The sequence below is a fragment of the Marmota monax genome, unplaced genomic scaffold, assembly GCF_021218885.2.
Source record: "Marmota monax isolate L192 unplaced genomic scaffold, Marmota_monax_Labrador192_F-V1.1 WCK01_AAM20220418_F8-fsc00018, whole genome shotgun sequence".
NCBI lineage: Eukaryota > Metazoa > Chordata > Mammalia > Rodentia > Sciuridae > Marmota > Marmota monax.
In genome coordinates this window covers 3,541,607-3,557,614 of record NW_026692201.1, presented here as the reverse complement: position 1 = coordinate 3,557,614, position 16,008 = coordinate 3,541,607, and the positions used below count along the sequence as shown (strand labels likewise).

General features: G+C 34.8%; 1 protein-coding gene across 4 annotated transcripts in view; it reads left to right on the top strand.

Annotated features, from left to right (window-relative positions):
• The window catches only part of Fcho2 (FCH and mu domain containing endocytic adaptor 2), a 141,020-nt gene that overhangs the window by 113,092 nt on the left and 11,920 nt on the right, over positions 1 to 16,008 (top strand). For 2 of the 4 annotated variants that reach the window (XM_058574144.1, XM_058574143.1), the window contains exons 19-23: positions 1,909 to 2,038; positions 4,947 to 5,006; positions 7,122 to 7,233; positions 10,320 to 10,475; positions 10,833 to 10,965. In XM_058574144.1, the coding sequence (XP_058430127.1) occupies positions 1,909 to 2,038; positions 4,947 to 5,006; positions 7,122 to 7,233; positions 10,320 to 10,475; positions 10,833 to 10,965 (591 nt within the window). The remainder of the gene's footprint in view (positions 1 to 1,908; positions 2,039 to 4,946; positions 5,007 to 7,121; positions 7,234 to 10,319; positions 10,476 to 10,832; positions 10,966 to 16,008) is intronic. The other 2 variants (XM_058574146.1, XM_058574145.1) reach the window with 1 other exon arrangement.

Genomic DNA, 16,008 nt, shown 5'->3' with positions numbered 1-16,008 from the left:
AAAAATAGTTAAATGGGCAGGAGAGGATTACAAATTATAAACTTTTGTATAGTAAAACCTAATAGTTTATAGCATATCCATATGTTTTTATTAATATAATGAAGAGTTGACCGATTTAGTGTATGAACACTTATAGATAGGGCTGTGAGGAAAGTATCTTTCTTGTTCACAGCTTTGTACCTGGTACCTAATCCAGGGCCTGCCATGTAGTAGGCACTAAATAAATATTTGTTGTCTTTATAAGCAAGAAAATGCATTTTTTAAAAATCTATTTTTTTCTTTCTACCTTTTTTATTGGTGCATTATAGTTGTACATAATGATTTGTTGTTACGTATTCATTCATACATAAAATATAACCATATAATTTGGCCAATATTACTCCCCAGCACTTCCCCCTTATCTCCACTCCTCCTACCGCATTTTTTCCTTTTTCTACTGATCTTTTTTTTTTTTTTTTTGGTGGGGGAGGGGGTACCAGGGATTGAACTCAGGGGCACTTAACCACTGAGCCACATCCCTGGGCCTATTTTATATTTTATGTAGAGAGTTGCTTAGTGCTTCACCATTGCTGAGGCTGGCTTTGAACTCACAATTGTCCTCAGCCTCCAAGTAGCTGGGATTAAAAGTGTGTGCCACTGCTCCCTACCTGATCTCCTTAATTATTTTTAATTAAGCTGAATATACCTATTTTTTTGAAAAAGGAAATACCTTAGGAAATGTTGCTAATGTGTTATTGGAGCAATTAGGAATTTGGAAAGAAAAAGTCCATTCACCCAAGTAAAAGACAAATAAGTTGGAGATATATTTTCCTTGTTTGTTTTTATGTTTAACTAGAAAAGTACAAAGACAACAGAATTAAGGTTTTCTCAAACTCATGAGGGAAATACTTTCTAAATGAGGAAGCATTACAAGGAATTACAAAGTAAAATATGGACAAATTTGTAAACATCAAAAATAAAGGGGAAGCAATGTTAATGGAGGGAAATATTTGTAACAAGTAAGGCAAAGGATTAGTGAAAGTTCAGGTAATACTAAACCAAAACCTCATCACATTATTCTTTTTTTAAAATTAATTTATTTTACAATAGAATGTATTTTGACATACAGTACACAAAAGGAGCACAACTTCTCATTCCTCTGGCTGTACATGGTTCAGAGTCATTCCACTAGTGTAATCATACATGTATATAGGGTAAAAATGTCTGTTTCTTTCTACCATCCTTCCCATCCCCACCCCTTCCCTGATTCCCCTTTACACACACCAAAGTTCACATCACATTATTCTTAAAACTGAAAATTCATATTCTGTTTTTACCTACCAAATTAATTAGAAAGCCAAGCATGATGGTGTATACCTGTAATTCCTGTAATTCAAGAAAGCAGAGGCAGGAGGATCATAAGTTCAAGGCCAGTTAGGGAAACTTAGTAAGACCTTGTCTCCAAAAACAAACAATAAAAATTAACTAAAAAGTCATTTTAATTATTATTTTTCCTTCTTCTATGAGTCATCCATTCATTGCTAAGGGTACTGGAGAAATAATCTGACATGTATTGGATAGTAGGGTAAAGTGAATAACCCTTTTGGGAAGCAGTTTGGTAGTATATATGAAGAGCCTTCATATTGTTTAAACTAGTAATTCTGACTTCTGAGAATCTTTATTAAGCACAGTTTTTGACATACAGGATATTTTATGCACAAAGATATTTTTAATAGCATTATTTTAATAACAGCCTCTTCAGCTTTCAGTATATTCTTAAAAATGATTTGACATATGGCATCTCTGATTTTGAATTACAAGAAACAATAAATTTGGCTTGGTATATTAAAATTATCTGATACTTAAAAATCTTCTCTGACAAGGAAAGAATTGTTTTAGCATTTTGATAAATAACTTTTTGTTTTTAAGCCCAGGCCATTCAGTCCACCTGTAACTTCCAATACCAGCCCACCTCCTGCTGCTCCTTTAGCCCGGGCAGAAAGTTCTTCCTCTATCTCATCATCTACTTCATTGAGTGCTGCCAATACTCCAACAGTAGGTAAGTGGTCATTGTTGATTATGAAATTTAGCATATGAAGGATGAACACTATTTTATATATACATGTATAACATACATATATATTTTTAATGGGCTACTGAAGAATTTAATAATAGAAATATTTTTTAGGAAACATACCTAACATTGTCAAACTGTTCATGTTTCCTTTTGTATTTCAGTCTTTATTGTGTATAGGAGAATTTTAACTGTGGCTAGCACTATTAAGGATGAGTCAATCTGTACGTGTAATCCCAGCTACTCCAGAGGTGGAGGCAGGAGAATGGCAGGTTCAAGACCAACTCCAGCAATTTAGCAAGGCCCTATCTCAAAATAAAAATAAAAAGGACCGGATATGTAGCTTAGTGTCAGAGGTCCCCTGGATTTACTCCCAAGTAATTTTAAGAAAAAATCAGATGTATAAAGTGCTGGTCAATATAAATAGTTGAAGGCAAATATAATGGTATGCTTTCAACCATGAACTAATAATTGCATTCTTTTATTTTTTGTTTTGGTACTGGTGATTGAACCCAGGGACACTTAACAGTAAGCTACATCCATAGACCCCTTTATTTATTATTCTAAGACAGGGTCTAACTATGTTGCTCAAGCTGGCCTGGAACTTGTGATCCTTCTGCTTCAGCTTCCCAAGTAGCTGGTGTGCACCACTGTGCCCCAGATAGGTAGATGCATTCTTAAGAAAGTTTGTGTTTTAAAAACAATTGGGTTCTGCTAGGCGTGGTGGCACGTAATTGTAATCCCAGGGGCTCAGGAGGCCGAGGCAAGAGGATCATAAGATCAAAGCCAACCTTAGCAATTTAGCAAGGCCCTGTCTCAGAATAAAAAATAAAAAGGGCTGGGGATATAGCTCAGTGGTTAAGTGCCACTGGGTTTGAGCCCCAGTACTCCCCCCCAAAAATAACAATTGTGTTCTGAAAACAATTGGTTCAGTGAAAGAAAAGGGTTTTGGGCTTTCAATGAATTATATTTTTTATATGAATTTAAATCATAAAGATTTAAAAATAGCTATTATATGAACTATAAGCCTAAACCTCATTGAACAAATCCAGTGTTTTACTAGCTCTAGAATATTTTGCTCAAGAATTTTTCTGTCATTATCTTTACTTAGTTCTTCCTACAGATTCTTTTCTCAATGTAATAAGCAAAGCGCAAAGCCACATCAATTGTGTTTCAAGAGCAACACCTGAAGTACACTAAACGAGCACCAATTCAATAGCGCTCAAAGTGTAGTTGTTGGACCTGCAGCATTTGTACCTCCGTACTTAGTAGAAATGCAGACTTTTAAAAATCAGACAGTCTAGAAGTGAGGGTACCAAACTTTTTACAGCCCTTCCAAATGATTTTTATAATGCTAAAGTTTGAGAATGACAGTTTTAATTAAGCTGATTTAATTGTATTCAGTTTAATTTGTCAAAATTTACTTAAGAGTAATGTATCTTATCTGTGTGGCCATTATAAATATAGCATAAGTAATATAGGCTAGAAGGAAATATGAAATGTTTTGATTTCTAAATGCCTAAACATGTGACCACCTTATATACCTTCATATATAGCATTTTCCCATCTTTCAGATTCATGTAAATTGAATATATCTAATAAGCTTGTCTTCTTATTATCTAAAAAGACAAGCTTATTAGATAATAATGAACATTTTTATTTTTGTTTGTATATGTGGTCTTGTTAATTTTGCTTCCTGCAGATTCTATTAAAAACTACACACACACACACACACACAACACACCCTACTAGAAATTAGGAAGCTATAAAAACCCAGCTAAACCAACCGCAAGTATATATCCAAAGGAATCAAAGTTAACTATAGACATGCCTACATATCTATATTTTTCACAGCACAATTCACAATAGCCAACTTATGGAATCAGCCTGGGTGCCCATCAGTAAATAAATGGATAAAGAAAATGTGATGCATATACACAAAGGAGTATTATTCACCCATAAAGAAGAATGAAATCATGTTATTTGCAGGAAAATGGATGGAACCGGAGAGCATCATGTTGAAGTGAAATAAGCTAACCTCCGAAATACAACTATTGCCTGTTTTCCCACTATGTGGAATCTTTATTTTGTTTATTTATTTTTATGTGGTGCTGAGGATCGAACCCAGGTCCTCACATGTGCTAGACGAGCACTCTACCGCTGAGCCACAATCCCAGCCCCCTACTATGTGGAATCTAGTGAGGAAAAAAGACAACATGAAAGTAACAGGAAGACTACTAGAGAAAAGGAAGGGAATGAAAGAGAGCAGGGTAATAGTGGAGTAGAAATGATAAATATGTTATAAGCATGTTTGAATATACCACAATGAAATTCATTATTATTTTTTAAAATATTTTTTTAGTTGTCAATGGATCTTTATTTTATTTATTTATATGTGATCCTGAGAATTGAACCCACTGAGGCACAACCCCAGATCCAAAATTCTTTTTTCTTTACAGTTAAAATGCACAAGTAAAATTTTAATTAAAACAAAAAAGTTTACATATAAAATCTGTACGTGGAGGAAAAAAGAAAAAAATCAGGCAGGTAGTCTGGGTAGCCAAAATAAGCTTTAATTCTTTCACATTATCTAGATTATTTAGAAGATTTTCTATTTCTGATGGATATTTCAGGTTAATTTTTTATTGAGTAAGTCATATTTATGATTTCAGCTAGTGTTGGCAACAGGAGAACCCCAAGTTGGTGATAGTGTTGATTCAGGCAAGGCAGGTGGATATGCCACCTTTGTACAACAGAGGTCTTTAAATCTAAATCTATGAAGTCTTCTTTGTCATGATGCTTTTTCAGCTCTCTGTTTAGATTTTAAGTTTTGATTCTTCTTGTTTCTTGAAAATATTTTCCTGCAATATTTTGTTTTATTTAAATATGATAGAAGATGATAATTTGATTGGGACACTCTCTGAAATTGAAAAGCACTGTGAGACATCACCAGGTATTGTATCAGAAGCAAATATATGTGTTGACTAATGATTCTAAAGTGTATCTAAAATACTTTGTTACCTAATTTTTCCTTTTCCAGCAGTGTATGGTATCTCAGAAATTGAGAATAATACTAAGATTAACTATCTCAAATTTGTGCTAATTGTGTCTAGTTACTGTACAAGATCCATTGATATCAATCTGCAATTATCAAAGATAACTATTTTTGCATTTTCTTTCATTTCTTTCTCCTTGCCTCAGCATTCAGAAGTATCAAAAATAAAAAAGAAGCATCATTAAATCTGAATTCTAAAGCTGTCAGAATTAGGGGAAAAAATGATTAGAAAAGAAGCACAAAGAATGTATCAGCTTAAAAAATTATAATACTTAAACTACTAGAGCAAAGGCTGTTATAAGAAAAACATGGATAGTTGAAGTTGGGAAAACATAAGTAGGAGATAATTGGGAGTGAGCCTCTGATTTTTACTCCTAAGTTGAAAGGAATTACACATAAGCACCCATTGTTACAGGAAGATACCATGTGCCCTTTACCTCAAATTTATAAGCTCTCTGGATTTTCAAAGCATGCAATTGTCTAAATATTACAGACTTAAGCCAGAATTGGAAATAAAAATGTTCTTATTAAGGATACAAAGAATATTTCATTTCTTAAAAATTATTTATTTAGATTAATATAGTATAAATTTAGAGATTTTTCTAGGGACTTTAATAAATATTTCATATGTAAATTAATTTTTTTGAAAGTATGCTTATGCAATATGGATTTGAAAGGTTAACAAAATTAGAAGATAAAACGTGGATCCGCCAAATGTTAAGTAGATTTTTGAGTATTTTTCTTACTTTCCAAAACTTTACTTGGTAGTATTTCAGTAACAAGCATAACAGTTTACAGGGAAGCCATTTTAAGAATTTTCATATTATTTGCCCAAATTAGAGGATTGAAAGAATAACTAACTTTGAAGATTTCTCTTTCCCTCTGTCTCTCCTCTTCCTGTCTTTCCTTCTTCCTCCCTTTTTCTATCCCACTTTTTTTCCTAGGTCCTCTTGTATGCTAGACATGCACTCTACCACTATGCTACATCCCCAACCTTTGTAGGTTTCTTTAGATTTTCATAGTCAAAGTAGTAGCAGACATTATTAATGTTACCCTTGACTATGTGTAAATATCCATTTGTGTGAGTTACTCAAGGAGAAATATCAATTCCATATTTAAAACAGGGAGCCCTTAGTATCCACAGGGAATTAGTTTTTAGGACTTCCTAAGATAACAAAATCCATGGATGTTCAAGTCCCTTGTATAAAATGCAATAATGTTTGCACATACACTCCTGTATACTTTAAATCATGTTTAGATTACTTATAATACATTATACAGTATAAATCCTATGTAGATAGTTGTTATACTGTATTATTTAGGGAATAATTATAAGGAAAAAAATAAGTGTTCATTAGACAATTTTTTTTCCAAATATTTTCAGTCCATGGTTGAATCCACAAATGTAGAATCTTCATATGGAGGGTCAACTGTGTAATTTTCCTTAATTAAAAAAGAAAAGGTTATGGGACTGGAGGTATAGCTCAGTGGTAGAGAGCTTGCTGTCTATCTTGTTAGCGAGGATATAGAGAAAATTGAGACCTCTTGAGCACTATTAAGAATATAAAATGGTACAGCTGCTGTGGAAAACAGTACGGCTATTTCTCAAAAATTAAACGTAGAATTACCTTATGATACAGCAATTCCACTTCTGAATAAATGCCCAAAAGAATTGAAAGCAGAATCCTAAAGAGAGTTTTTTATTCTCATGTTCGTAGCAGCACTTATTACAGTGGCCAAAAGATGGAAACAATCCAGCTGTCCACTGACAGATAAATAGATAGCAAAATATGATATATACATTCAGTGGAACTTGATTTCCTTTCTTCTTTTCTTTGTATTACATTACAATTTGTTTATGCTATATTTTTAACCACTCGATTTCTCTTTGGGGCATCATTAAAACCAATTATAGGGTCACTTGTGACAACCTAACATTGTGAATCTGACTGTCTTGGTTTTTAATATATGTCTTCCTGAAAGATTTAACAAATGTTTTTCTATGTATTCTAGGTGTGTCACGGGGTCCCAGCCCTGTCAGCCTTGGAAATCAGGACACTTTACCTGTGGCAATTGCCCTTACAGAGTCTGTAAATGCGTATTTTAAAGGAGCAGATCCCACCAGGTTAATTTTTTAAATACTCCTGCATGTGTTTGTCTGTGTGTGTATTTGGGGTCAGGATGGGATTTATGCTGAATTTTAAGTGTTTTTCTTGGAGTTTTTGTAGGTTAGGGCCTTTGTTGATTTATTTACATTTTGCCTTCTAATTTCAGTATTACCTTTCAAATTTAAAAAAATCATTATAGTCAGTAATAAATGATGGCTTCACTGTATTTTATTTACTGTTTGACTAGTATGGCTGATGGTGTATCTTTGGTGAAAGAATGGCATTTCCTAGAGAGACCTAGAATGCATGTTTCATATGAGACTTTTGCAGAATTGGCTTAGCATCTTACTTTTAAGAAAGTCATAATTAAGCACTTGTGTATGACTCTGATAAATGCTAAGGATACTTTAGTAAACAAAACAATGTTCTCTGCTGAGCTTGCATCATTTATCAAGGAAAAACTATATGTTTAGGTATTGATATATGCTGTGAAGAAAAATAAACCTGGGTAAGAGGGTGGAGAATAGCAGTGAAAGGGTACTATTTTAGATCCATTGACCAGGGGAAACCTTTCTGAGATTAATTTAAGCAGATATTTGAAAAATAGAAGTAAGCCATGCAGATATCTGGAGGAATATCATTCTAGGAAGAGGGAAACAGCAAGTGAAAGGGTCTGGGTAAAAGCATGCTTGGTATACTCAGGAAATAGCAAGGAGAACCATGTCACTAAGTAGAAGTAAACAAGGGGGAGAGTAGTTGAAGATGCAACCAGCGAAGTAACAAATCAGGTTGGGCCTTGTGGGCCCATGATAGAGAATTTGGAATTCATTTTGAATGAGATGAGAAGCCAAGAAGGTTTTGAATGGAAGAATGATGAAATTGCTATTAACATTTTGAAGGAGTATTCTAGCTGCTCTATAGAGAATAAACTGGAGGGAACCAGAATAGATTGAGGGAGAATGAGTTAGGAGGCTAACTACAGAAGTCCAGGTGAGAAATGATGGTGGCTTGAGCAAGGATGTTAGAAACAAGGTGGTGAGTAGACATGAGACTCTGAATGTATTTTGAAAATAGTTTTCAAGGTTTGCTGAGGTAGTAGAATGCTAAATTTGAAGTGCTTGTTATAATACTTAGCCAGGCACCTTAAAGGAGTGGATAGAAAAGTGATTAGAGAACTAAGTCCTGATCTCCTACAGGATTGAAAACAGTTAAGACAAGAATGATCTAGCAAAGGAATTTAGACAGCAGGCAGCAAGAGAAAAGAGGAGAGAACCATTACAGTGATGAAGATACTAAATGAATAATCATTTCTTGAAGAAAGATACGCAGCTATATGTGATGCTGTCAGCAGGTCATAATTTGGCTATTAGCAGTGTAAAGGTCATTGGTGGCTTTCGCAGGAGCAGTTTTAGTGGTGCATGTGGAAGTAAGCCTGTTTGCAGGAGAGTGTTGGAGCAGGAGATGATGCAGATTTAAACTCTAAAGAAAAAAATATAGATAATTATTTGGATGTTTTGCTCTAAGGGGAGGCAGAGAAGTGGAATGATGGCAGGAGCAAAATAGCTGAATCAGAGGAGGGTTTTATTTATTTTAGTTTTTGTTAATTTATTTAAAAGTTTATATAAATAATCTTTATATAAACATTTATTTAAAGTTTATATACTATACATAAAGTTTATATATCTGTATATAAACTTTAAATATAGATATCCCAGCATGTCTGTATACAGATGAGAAAAACCCCGTATTTGTGGAGAAAAGAGAATAGACAATGCAGTGAGAGTGAGATCCTTTGGTATGTAAAAGTTGATAAGTTCCAGTCAGTCAGTGTAATTGACCTTAGGTGCAGAAATCTGTTGAAAAAGGAGAGAAGGCATAAGATACAGATAGATTAGGAGTTTAGTAGTGAAAGTGTGAGGAAGTTCTTTTCTGATTTATTTCTTCAGTAAAATTAAAAGCAAAGTCATCAGCTGAGATTAGAGGGAAAGGGGATATTACAATTTAGGGGGAAAAAGAAAGTACGACAAGAGTGACTAGATGAGGGCATGTTTTAGAATTATCAGGTAACATCCAGGGGTACCAGTTCAGAGTTTTGGTTAGGTGGTGATATGTTTTTCTGTTGTCACATTCAGCTGTACAGATGTGGATAAGGAGCTAGATTTAGCCCAAACTCTTTATTTGACCAAGCAGTCACAGTGAAAGAAGAACAAGGGAGGGTTTGTGCAAAGAAGAGTATCTTATGATGGACCTAGAATTCCAAAGATAGGAGGAAATGAAGACATAAAGGGTGAGTAGAGATTAGTGAAAAAGGTTTAGGAATAGTGGGTTATGGAGGTTTGAATGAGGCTGGGGAATTTTTGAAGATGTAGTATTAGTCAGAATGAGTTTGAAAAATACTAAGTAGGAAGTAGGTAGTGGGGAGTGTGAATTTGAGATTTTGGAGGGGCTGCTCATGGCTGAAGTAGGCTGAAAGGATCATTGGAAGTAAAGGACTGAAGAACTTGGTGACAAAAAATATTGAAAGCACCATCTAGGTGGATACTGAAATCATTAAAATTATGAGACAAGATTGAGAGTGAGCCAGAAGCTCAGATTTTCAGGGCATGAAAGGGAGGGAGTTTGGAATACAACTTGAAAGGGAAAGGGGTAGTGAGTGCTATAGTCTGATGCACAAGTTTCAAAGAAAGAAGAAATAGAGGGCAACGAGGAGCAGGAGGGACATGTACCAATAACACCATCAGGTCCAGTGCTTTATGGGTCTAAGAGGGGAACATGGCTACAACTAGGGGTAGTATTCCCAGGGAGGTAGTGCCCTTAAGGTAGTTCAGGGGATGGTAAAGAAACGTTATTAGTGTGCTTACATTTGTGTTTGAAGTTTAATTCTAGGAAAAGATGATGCTAGATGAGTGTTCTGTTTCTCCTAGAATCATTTTTATAATTAAATTGAAGAAATAATTCATCCATAATTATGATAAAAGATATATATATGTACACATTGTCACACATGTATATACACATACATGTATGTTTTTTTAAACCAAACATGCTTTAATTAGAAATTAAAGTATCTTATTTTAGCACTTACCAACGTTCCCAATTTCAGATGTATTGTGAAGATCACTGGTGATGTAACTATATCATTTCCAAGTGGAATTATTAAAGTCTTCACTAGCAATCCCTCTCCTGCTGTGCTGTGCTTCAGGGTGAAAAATATCAGCAGACTTGAGCAGATTCTTCCAAATGCACAACTTGTGTTCAGGTTTGTGTATGTTTGTTTTGAAGGTTGAAGTTTCTTTGAAAGAAATGTTTATAAGAAATTAATATTTAATTTGAGGACAATACCAAAATTATTTACTATTATTAAACAGTCTCTGTGGTTTTATTTTGTTTTTGAACTAATGACAGTTATTTTTAAAACTTTTTGTTTCATTCCATCTTATTTTTCAGGCAACCTTCTCCTGTGTTTGTTCTTCATCCTCTAATCTGAGAGGATGAATGAACCCATCTTTGGGTTCATTTCTACTAGTCTTAGAGAATTATTTATCAAATTATTACATAGAGGCAAAGGAAAAAGATAAGTCAAATAAAATAACAAAAATGTTTCTTATGCATATAGTGATCCATCACAGTGTGATTCCAACACAAAAGATTTTTGGATGAACATGCAAGCTGTTACCATCTACCTCAAGAAGCTATCAGAGCAAAATCCAGCTGCTTCATATTATAATGTGGATGTATTAAAGTATCAGGTGAGTATTACATCATTGCAGAAACCCTAAATTAAAACATTAACAAATGGAGTCTAGCATATCAGTAAATGAATAAATATATCTTAGCCAAATGAGGTTCGTTTCAGGAATGCAAGGATGTTTCAAAACTAGAAAATCTGTTAATAAATGAGAGGATGATACAGTCAATTTGATAGAATTTGTTTAAAGTACTGAATAAATATAAATACATAAATTTGTACTTAACCTGAAAAGACCAGTAGCATTAGTCTTAATAACAAAACTAAAATAATTAATTGAAGAGAGGTATGGCAAAGACACTCATTATTCCTATTAATACTAATAGGATTGTTATTGAAGATTTTTCTAAATGTGTTAAGCCAGTACAGTTGGATAAGAGGATAAAATAAGCAGTAATAAATATTGGAAAAGAGGAACCAAAAGTATTATTCTCAGGTGATACCTGGAAAATTCAGGAGAAGCAATTAGGAAACTATTGTGATCTAGGGGAATTTAATAAAGTGACCAGTTTCAAAATTAATATCAAAATTAATAACTTTTTCAATCAGAAAAACTAATAGAGAAAAATACAATAAAAAATAGGAAGAAATATAACAGTCTGTTGGCTTTGCATATATGTAGAAAAGTATTTATTCATTTAAGGGAATATTCATGATATAAAAAGTTTAGTTGTTTCTAAATTAAATTTAAATTTAATGTGACTCTGATCAGAGACCCCATAGAGATTATGTCTTTGTTTATGTTTGGAGACTTGATAATTATTTTCAAATTCTCTGGAAGAATAAAACCTGGAAGACTGCCGCAGTCTGGCTGGGCACAATCAGGAGCCACTTGTCAAAAGAAACTAACTTTATTTTTAGAACCACACACGCCAAACAAAACAGCCTCTCAGGAAAAACCCTCAGAGCCTCAACTGCCACCACCGGCTTTCCACAAGCCTCTCTCTCCCACACAAGCTTCTCTCCACCTCCCACAATCCTCCTGCTCTTGAGGCCGATTGGCTGGGTCACGTGGGCGGAGCCAAAAAAGTCCCCCAATGAGCAGCTCCGTGGTCTGAAAGGGCAGGGAAACAGCCCAATGAGCATCACCGCAGAGGAGCCAATCAGCTAGATGTTGCTGGGGCCGAGGAGCCAATCAGCTAGATGTTGCTGGGGCCGCTGTGAGCCAATCATCAGCCAGCAGCTGGAAGTTTGCTGGCAGCTGGAAGTTTGCTGGGGCCCCTTTGGCTGTGGCTCTCAACATCTCCCCCTCTCTGTTTAAACAACAAGCATGTGGCTTAGGGACCGTGCCTGTTAGGCAGTCCAATTCAACATATGGTCCTTACCCGTCATCGGATGAACTGACCTCTAGGCGTCAGCCTCCTGTCTTAGGTTGGTACCACTGCAATTGGATCATACCCGTCACTGACTACCGGTCCAGCATACAGCCATACTTGTGGATAGGCCTTTGCACCTGTGGGGGAGTGAGGTTCTTTGCCTCACCTCTGTTGGCCCCCAAATTTTAGACCATCACTAGTAGAGGAGGATGCAAAATGCCATGACATTAAGCCAATTGAGGGCTCCTTTGAAAAATTGTACCACCGGTGACATCATCAGCAAAAATACCCCAACACTACCACAAGTCGCTGCACCAACAGATAGTTCACAATGCATACAGGTGAGCTCACAATGTGTCCAGGCAAGTTCTGCAAGCAGTTCAGTGATGGCTATTGTAGAAGCTGTAGATTGGTTTTATCTTTGACTTCACCGGCACTGGGATGAAGATAGGAATTCTGGCAATAATGGCTAAAGAAAAAATTATGTAACATTCCAGAAGGCACTAAAAGAAAACAATTTTCTTAACAATTTACATTGTCTTCACCGGCACTGGGATGAAGATAGGAATTCTGGCAATAATGGCTAAAGAAAAAATTATGTAACACTACAGAAGGCACTAAAAGAAAACAATTTTCTTAACAATTTACATTATCTTTAAGAGAATTATTAAATATAATGAAAAGGAAAGGTGAAAGTAAACAAACAGATCTGTTAACCTTCTTTTTTGTTTACATATTAAAACAATCCTCAACAGTTGTTTACCCAATTTAAATTAAACCATATAAATCACGTGAAAAAAAAAAAATTTTGGATCCATTTTATCATGAGCGCTCATCATATATGATATATGGACATACGTACATTCAAACATATAACACAAAACACAAGTGTGCACACATAATATAATACATACAACACATAACATTATAGTAAAGGCCTTATAACTTTTTACAGGTGAAATCTCCATTGCAATGTTTAAAAACTCTATAGTCAAAAAATAGAACTGATCAGCAAAACATTAACCTAGATCTGTATGAGCTCAAAAAACAAAATAGAACTTCATGATATGGCAAAGGGCAATAATAAAATAGATATTGAAAAAAGCATCCTGGTTCTGTTGCAGATGTAAGAATAGCCAAACTGGAGTTTTGGATATCAGTTGTTATGGATTTGAGCCAAATCATCTTCTTTTTGGTCTGTAGAAATCGCTTTAGTTAATCTTTCTGGAATCCAAATCGGCTGCTGTTGTCCCTGTGGAAACACATAAACAGACCCCCGACTCCAGACAATCACTGGGTCAGGACCTTGGTTAATCTCTCTGGAATCCAAATCGGCTGCTGTTCTCCCTGTGGAAACATACAAACAGACCCCCGACTCCAGACAATTACTGGGTCAGGACCTTTCCATTGTCCTGTTAGAATATCCTTCCAAAGTACCTTGGGCTTATGTACATTTTTTGGACACATATGCCTTTCCGCAGCACTAAGTCCTGATGAATCCAAATTTAAAAAGTTTAGAGTAAAAAGGGTTATTTTAAGTTTATCTTTGGGGAATATATACCCCTTCCCAATTCCTTCTTTTTGCTTTAATAAGTACATTTTAATAGTTTGATGAGCTCTTTCAACTATGCCTTGTCCCTGTGGATTGTATGGGATTCCTGTTATATGAGTAATGCCAAATGTTGAGCAAAATTGTTTAAAAGAGGTAGAAGTATAACCAGGGGCATTATCTGTTTTTAACTGTTTTGGAACACCCACAGTGGCAAAATTTTGTAAGCAATGAGCTATAACATCTTTAGTTTTTTCTCCGGCATGAAGGGAGCCCATCAAAAATCCAGAAGAAGTATCAACTGTAACATGCAAATATTTTAATTTTCCAAATTCTGGCAAGTGTGTGACGTCCATCTGCCAAATATGGTTAGGTATCAATCCTCTAGGATTGACTCCAAGATTAACTTGTGGTAAAAAGGTCACACAATTTTGACATTGTTTTATTATTTGTCTAGCTTGTTCCTTAGTTATTTTAAAACGCTTTTGTAAAGTATTAGCATTGACATGGAACTTTTTATGAAAATTTATAGCTTCTTCTAGTGTAGAGAAAATATGTATGTCATGTGTAGTTTTATCTGCTAAATCATTGCCCAAACTAAGGGCTCCAGGCAATCCTGTATGTGCCCTGATATGTCCTATAAAGAATGGATCTTTTCTGTCCCAGATTAGACTTTGTATAGTGGAAAGCAAAGAGAAAACAGTAGAAGAAGGGGAAATCCTACCAGCATCTTCAAGAGATACTATAGCATTAACTACATACTGACTATCAGAAAATAAATTAAATACAGAATCTTTAAACATCACAAAAGCTTGTAAAACTGCATTAAGCTCTACGTTTTGAGCTGATTGTTTGGGTACTAAAAATGTAAAAGTTTGATCAGGGGTAACGACTGCTGCTGTACCATTATTTGACCCATCAGTGAATATATTTGGAGCATTCATGATAGGTGTTTTTCTTGTCATTTTTGGAAAAATTACAGGATGCAATGACCAAAAAGACAATAAAGGATTAGATGGTAAGTGGTTATCAAATGAAACATTAGATTTGCACATGATTATTGCCCAAGTATTTAACTCATTAGCTAACTCATCAATTTGATTCATAGTATATGGAGTAATAATTTTATTGGGAGAAATTCCAAACACTCCCTTTGCTGCTTTTATTCCTTTGAGTATTAATTGTCCTACAGCCTCAGGATACCTAGTAAGAATAGTGTTAGGAGAATAAGATAAATGTATCCATAATAATGGACCTTCTTGCCAAAATACTCCTGTAGGAATATTTTTTGTTGGTAGTACAATAAATAATAAAGGCAAACTTATATCAATTCTATCCAAATGCATATTTTCCATATATGTTTCAATGATTTTTAATGCCTTTCTTGCTTCAGGCGTTAACATTCGGGGTGAATTTGGATCTGATGGACCTTTTAGGATATCAAATAAAGGTCCCAACTCTCCTGTTGGTATACCTAAATAAGGCCTTATCCAATTTATGTCTCCTAATAACTTTTGAAAGTCATTAAGTGATTTGAGTTGATCTACTCGTATTTGAATTTTTGGTGGACGGACCATGGTTGAGGATAATAGAACTCCTAAATAATTAATTGGAAAATTTAATTGTACTTTATCTATTGCTATCTCTAGATTATAATTTTTTAATAAGTTTGTAAGTGTGGCATAACATTCTAGCAATGTGTTTTTATCTTTGTGTGCTAATAATACATCATCCATATAGTGAAATATTTGTAATTCAGGATTTTGATTTCTAAGTGGCTGGATTACTTTGTTAACATAAATTTGACACATAGTTGGGCTGTTAGCCATCCCTTGAGGGAGTACTTTCCATTCATATCTCTGATCAGGACCTTCATGATTCAGTGCAGGGATAGTAAATGCAAAACGTGGACTATCCTCAGGATGAATTGGAATTGAAAAAAAACCAATCTTTAATATCTATAACTAAAACATACCAGGTTTTTGGCAAAGCAGACAACTGAGGAATCCCTGATTGAGCAGGTCCCATAATAACCATCTCATTATTAATGGCTCTTAAATCTTGCAATAATCTCCATTTACCAGATTTCTTTTTGATGACAAAAATGGGAGTATTATGGGGAGATACAGAAGGTTGTATATGTCCTTCTGCTAATTGTTGTTTGACCAGGTCATGGGCT